The 6,229-nt window shown below is 37.0% G+C and overlaps 1 protein-coding gene across 1 annotated transcript; it reads left to right on the top strand.

Moving 5' to 3' along the window:
- Nucleotides 1-759: 759 nt before the first annotated feature.
- Nucleotides 760-1,242, top strand: LOC120076131. The gene has a single exon (XM_039029908.1). The coding sequence runs from the start codon at nucleotides 760-762 to the stop codon at nucleotides 1,240-1,242; it is 483 nt and encodes a 160-aa protein (XP_038885836.1).
- Nucleotides 1,243-6,229: the final 4,987 nt, after the last annotated feature.

The following is a 6,229-nucleotide window of genomic DNA, read 5'->3' as shown; positions in this document are numbered from 1 at the left end:
TCCCCATTTACAATACATGCTGGCAGTACCAAAATGTACCAGGACCTAAAACGTTGTTACTGGTGGAATAACATGAAAATGGAGATAGCAGAGTTTGTCAGTAAGTGCTTAGTGTGTTAGTAGGTAAAGGCCCCAAGATAAAAGCCAACAGGTTTATTGCAACCTTTGAGCGTACTGGAATGGAAGTGGGAGCATTTCTCGATGGACTTCATTGTAGGTTTGCCGTGAACTGCAAAGGGTTTTACAGTATGGGTTATAGTGGACAGACTCACCAAGCTTGCACATTTTATTCTAGGGAAGCCTACATATTCAGTGAATAGGTGGGCTCAGTTGTAGGTGAAAGAAGTTGTAAGATTGCACAGGGTACCAGTGTCCATTGTGTCTGATAAGGACCCTCGATTTACCTCAAGCTGTTGAAAGAGCCTTCAAGCAACATTGGGTACACGTTTGGATTTCAGTACGACTTTTCACCCATAAACTGATGGTCAATATGAGCATTTAAACCAGACATTAGAGGATATGTTACATGCTTATGCGCTAGAGTTGGTAGGGAGTTAGGACTCTCACCTGCATTTGATAAAGTTTGCCTATAATAATAGTTATCAGGTAATTATTGGCATGTCACTGTTTGAGGCCCTTTATGGGAAGAGTTGTAGGTCACTTGTATGCTGGGATGAGGTTGGTGAGCAGAAATTACTAGGACCTGAGTTAGTACAAACCACGAATGAGGCATTATAGAAGATTAGGGCCCGAATGTTGATGGCTCAAAGTAGGCAGAAGAGTTACGCTGATGTTAGGCGTAAGGATCTGGAGTTTGAGGTGGGTGGAAAGGTGTTTCTGAAAGTGGCACCTATGAAGGGAGTGTTGAGGTTTGGAAAGAGGGGTAAGTTGAACCCTTGGTTTATCGAGCCATTTGAGATCTTAAAGCAGGTTGGCCTTATAGCCTACCGGCTGGCCTTGCCCCCATCTCTTTCTGCAGTTCACAATGTTTTTCATGTTTCCATGTTAAGGAAGTACGTAGCAGACTCATCTCATGTTGTGGATTATGAGCCTTTGCATTTAAATGAGAACCCGAGCTACGAAGAGGAGCCTATTCGAATCCTGGCCAGGGAAGTGAAAGTTTTACGCAAAAAGGAGATAGTTTTGGTGAAGGTTCTTTGGCAGAATCATCAGTTCGAGAAAACAACGTGGGAGCATGAGGACGACATGAGGGTGCATTATCCCAAGCTTTTTCAGGATTAGAACTTTCAAGGACGAAAGTTTCTTAAGGGGGGTAGAATGTAACATCCTGATTTATTTTGTAATTAAGTTTTTTTTATATGGGCTATTTGGATAAATTATATGAGATTTATGTTTTTGGCTAAGCTAAAATATGATTTAATTATTTGGAATTAATTGAGTTTTATTTTGGCTTGCATTTGGGATATTTGATTATCTATGGAGATAATTAAATGTGTTTATTGGAATTTTTTTAAAAGAAAAATATATATAAGTATACATATTTTGGAAAATGATTAAGGAATTTTTTTTAAAAGCAAAAGGAAGAATTTTAGTTTCTTATATATACTTATGGAAAGGTTAAAAAAAAGAAAAGGAAAGGAAAAAGAAAATAACTTTTCTCTCGCTCTCTCCTCAAGGCCCCATGCTACCCCCCTTTTTTCTTCTTTTTCTGTTCCTTTCAAACCCTAGCCGCCGCCGCCATTGATCACCGCTTCACCTTCTCGCCAGCGCCAGTGCCAGAGCGCCGATCGTTCGCTGTTGTCTCACCGCCGCGCCCAGCCATCTAGTTTCGCTTCTGTCGCCGCGCCCAGCCTAGTCGACACCATTCGTCTGCCACTGCCTTTTTGAGATTGGGTAAGAGGTGGATTATTTTGGGTAATGATTGGTGTTTGAGTCTTTTTGGAGTGTCACTTGGTGTTGGAAACAATTTTAGTTATTGCCCATTGTGTCAACTTTCAGGATTTGGATTTTGGAAGGTTCTGGGGCGTTGCTATCAGAGAAGAGACCATTCTTTTCGACGGAGAATTTTGGTTTGGGTAAGTTTTGTGTTAGTTGGTTGGTTACCTTTGGACTTGGACCTCGATGATTTACTTAATTTTTGACTCACTTCCTAGGCCATAATTGCTAAACTAAATTTGTTGTTAATGTCTTAGGGTTGATTTGAGTTTTATCCAAGGGCTATTAAGGAGTTATTTGTGCAGAAACCAAGTTGAGGTAAGTGATACTATTACCGATGCCTTCGTGCCAGATGACCTAGATTAGACCTATAAAGTTACTTGGTGGACTCTGGAGCATGATTTTTGTTTGTCATTATGTTTTGCTTATTGCATGGCAGTTACAAGTATTATGAGCATGTTTGAATTCCTAATCAGTACTGATATTATGTGATGCATGAATAGACCAATAGAGTGGTTTACTCTCTTGCTTTGACGCATGTTTTATTTCAGATGACCTACGGGTCAAGTTTCATGTTTGACGATGTGCCTACTGGCCGCTAGATTTATGTTCATGTTATTTCCATGTTTGAGGTGTGCCTACGGGCTGCTAGACATGCGTGAGCCGACAGGTTTATGTTCATGTTACTTTTTCATGTTTTATGTTTGACGGCGTGCCTACGGACTGCTAGACATGCGTGAGCCGGTAGGTTTACGTTCATGTTATTTTCATGTTTTGACGGCGAGCCTACAGGCCGCTAGACATGTGTGAGCCGACAGGTTTACGTTCATGTTATTTCCATGTTTGACGGTGTGCCCTACGTCGCTAGACATGCGTGAGTCGACGGGTTCACGTTCATGTTATTTTCATGTTTGACGATGTGCCTACGGGCCGCTAGATATGTGTTTCAAGGCAAGATAGTACGTCTTTTGGTTTTCCTTTCATCATAAAAAATCGATGTAGCTGTATGAGCCACGGGCTAACTTTCTTTGCTCGTGGGTGCATAGTCTGATCCCGGTAATGGGATCATTTACTGAGTATTTTATACTCAACTTTTATCTTTATTTTTTTTTCAGGTAAGGTCAAGGACACTTGGGCGACTGATAAGAGGAATCCGTGACAGTGCCAAAGAAACCAGAATTCGCTTCTGCATTTGACCCTTATTATTTTCTCATGTTTTGTTTTTATTACATTCATGGTTTTATTATATATTTTTTCTTTATATAATTTATTTCTTGTTAAAAAGGATGCCCGGGTTGAACGATTTAAGATCTTGAGATAATGTCAAAACATGTTCTTATATACCTAAAGCAGTGCAAAATCATGATTATTCTATTTTAATTTACTTTATTTTCCTCAATGAGAATATTTATGCAAGCATGCAGTAGCGATCCCCTTTTTAGTAGTCCTAGGAGGTGGGGTTGTTATACTATGAGTATGACCCGCTTTATAGATGTTACAATTGTTGTAAAGTGCTACAAATGATCCGATCCTAATCATGCATGTGGAGACATGTGAGCGGGGATATTCTATACAAAGGAGTTTGTATAAGACCAGACTACGAAATGACTAGTCTCATTATATAACATCATTCATAATAGAGACTTACATTTCACCAGGATGACCATAGGTAACATGACCCGAATCTAGATTGAGTTGTGAACTCCTGCTGATGAAGGTTGTCATATGATTTGTATGGGTAAGAATGGCCAGATCTCCGACTCAACAAGCCTACCATTTTAGGGAGTCGTTTATTTCGGGAGCTGAAAACACACTACACAAGAAGGAATTCACTCTTTCCTTAACGTCGGGGTAAGTAGATAAATTACTCCCTTAACGACGATTCTAGGGCTTGAACAATGTGGTGCCACACCCTTTCCTAGCCCGAGAGAGGTTTGGTCATAGTTGGACTGTGATTTATTATTCAATAGAGGGATCATTGGTACTTAAAGAGTCAAATGTAACTACAGGGGTAAAACAATAATTTTGGTCAAGCTATACTTTCGAGTAATTTGTGAAAGGTCATCGTACTATTGATTGGTTATATATAATAGACAAAGAAGTATACTTGTAGAGCGAAAAGTTTAGCTGTCGGTCTTTAGTGGAGTACCCGAAAGTTAACGGATGATGAATAATTTAATTAAAGGAGTTTAATAAATTATTCACGTATCATTGAAGCTTCAAGCTACAGGTCCATGAGGTCCCCTCGATAGTTCAACGGGAATAAATGAGAATCAATTTTTAGATTAATTTGAATTGTTCAAATTAATTGAGGGATTTAATTATATATGATATAATTAATTTAATTTTAATTATATATGATATAATTACTATAATGTATTTGATACATTATAATATAAAGTATATTTGAGAGGAAATAAATATTTGAATATGATTCAAATGTTAATTATATGAATCCAATATAAATGTGATTTATATTAAAAGTCATTAGTGAGAGATAATTGAAACTATAGGTTATATATTATATTTGATATAACATATAGTTTAATATATATATATAAATTTTATTAAAATAAATAGTTTAATATATATATATAAATTTTATTAAAATAAATAAATAAATTTATTTGATTTATTTTAAAATAATTATGGAAAGAGTTGTAACTCACTCTCCCCCTCTTTCTCTCCATCATGTTAGTGGGAGTTTTAATTTTGGCTTCTTCTTCCTTTTTGGGTTGATAAAAAGGAACACACAGAGAATACAAAAGGTTATGTAATTATTTTTTTTCCTCTTATCTCCTCTCTTAAAAAAAAAAAATTCCTCTACCAAAATAGTCAGAGCTTACATCCTCCTAGATTCTCATCCAGAGAATCCAAGGTCTCGTTCACGGTGGCACTCAATTGGAGTTCGAGAGTTTTTCTATTGAAGAACAGTCTTCAAAGGTAAGGGTTTCGAACCCAATTTTATTTTTCTGTTTTTTCAAGCATGTTGTAATTTTTTATTAAATGCATGATTTAGTTCTTCCACTGTAAAACTTTTATTATGTAAATTTTTGGGATTTGGGTCCGATTCCCACTTTCGTTTAAGGACCTTTAACTGGGTTCCTTCGGTATTTTCATGTGTTTGGGAGTACCTGCTATATTCTCACAGATCGAGATTCTAGACAGAAATGGAATACCAAAGCTGATAAAGGTATCTTTCTAGGGTACTCGTCTAATAGTCGTGTTTATCGTGTCTTTAATAAGTGCACTTGAAATATTATGGAATCCATAAATGTCGTAGTTGATGACTTGAAAAATACTGAACATCCCTAAGAAAAGGATGAAGATCATAACAATACTCCTTATGTTGATCCTGATGCCAGTGACATCAGTTCTGCCATTCCATCGTGCAACAATGTGATTGAAAGTGATAATTCTGAATCGGTCGGTGTTGAGAACGAGTTATTTCCTATATCCAGTCATGCTCAATAGAATCATCCTCTCAGTAACATAATTGGTGAGTTAAATATAGGTGTTTGTACTCGCAAAAAGGAGAAAGTTGACTATCTCAAACTAATCGGGAATGTTTGTTTCACCTCTCCTATCGAGCCAAGAAACACCAATGAGGCTCTAAAAGAAGAATTCTGGACAAATGCTATGCATGAAGAGTTAAGTTAGTTTCAACGAAATGAGGATGGGAATTAGTTCCTCGTTCACAGTATGCAAATGTTACTGGAATAAAATGGATATTAAAAAATAAATCTGATGAACATGGAATTTTCACTCGCAATAAGGCTTGGCTTGTTGCTCAGGGATACACTCAGATGAAAGGTGTTGACTTTGATAATACCTTTGCCTCTATTGCTCGGTTGGAGGCTATTTGTATACTTCTAGGAGTATTCTTTTGCTCAAATTTAAACTGTATCAGATGGATGATAAAAGTGTCTTTCTGAATCGTGTGTTGAATGAAGAGGTTTATGTTGAAAGCTGAAGGGGTTTACAGACCCGTCATGTCCTCAACATGTGTTCAGACTTCAGAAAGCCAGTTATGGTTTAAAGCAAACCCCAAGGGCTTGGTATGAGGGATTAATAGAATTCCTACTATAGAAAGGATATTCAGAGGTAGTTCTGATAAAACTCTCACAAAAAGAACATAAGGAGATTTTATAATCATCCAGATATATGTTGATGACATTGTATTTGGCAGATCACCATAGTTTCTTGTATATTAGTTTGTTGATTAGATGAAAGCTGAATTTGAAATGAGCATGGTGGGAGAGTTAATATATTTTCTTGGTCTTTAAGCTAAACAACTCCCTGATGGGATATTTATATCCCAAAGGAAATATGT

The sequence above is a fragment of the Benincasa hispida genome, chromosome 4 (genome assembly GCF_009727055.1).
Source record: "Benincasa hispida cultivar B227 chromosome 4, ASM972705v1, whole genome shotgun sequence".
NCBI classification, from domain to species: Eukaryota; Viridiplantae; Streptophyta; class Magnoliopsida; order Cucurbitales; family Cucurbitaceae; genus Benincasa; species Benincasa hispida.
This window is presented reverse-complemented; position numbering and strand designations above follow the sequence as displayed.

Coding starts and splice junctions, on each gene's coding strand:
- LOC120076131 (XM_039029908.1), top strand. CDS start 760: ATGGCTCAAAGTAGGCAGAAGAGTTACGCTGATGTTAGGCGTAAGGAT.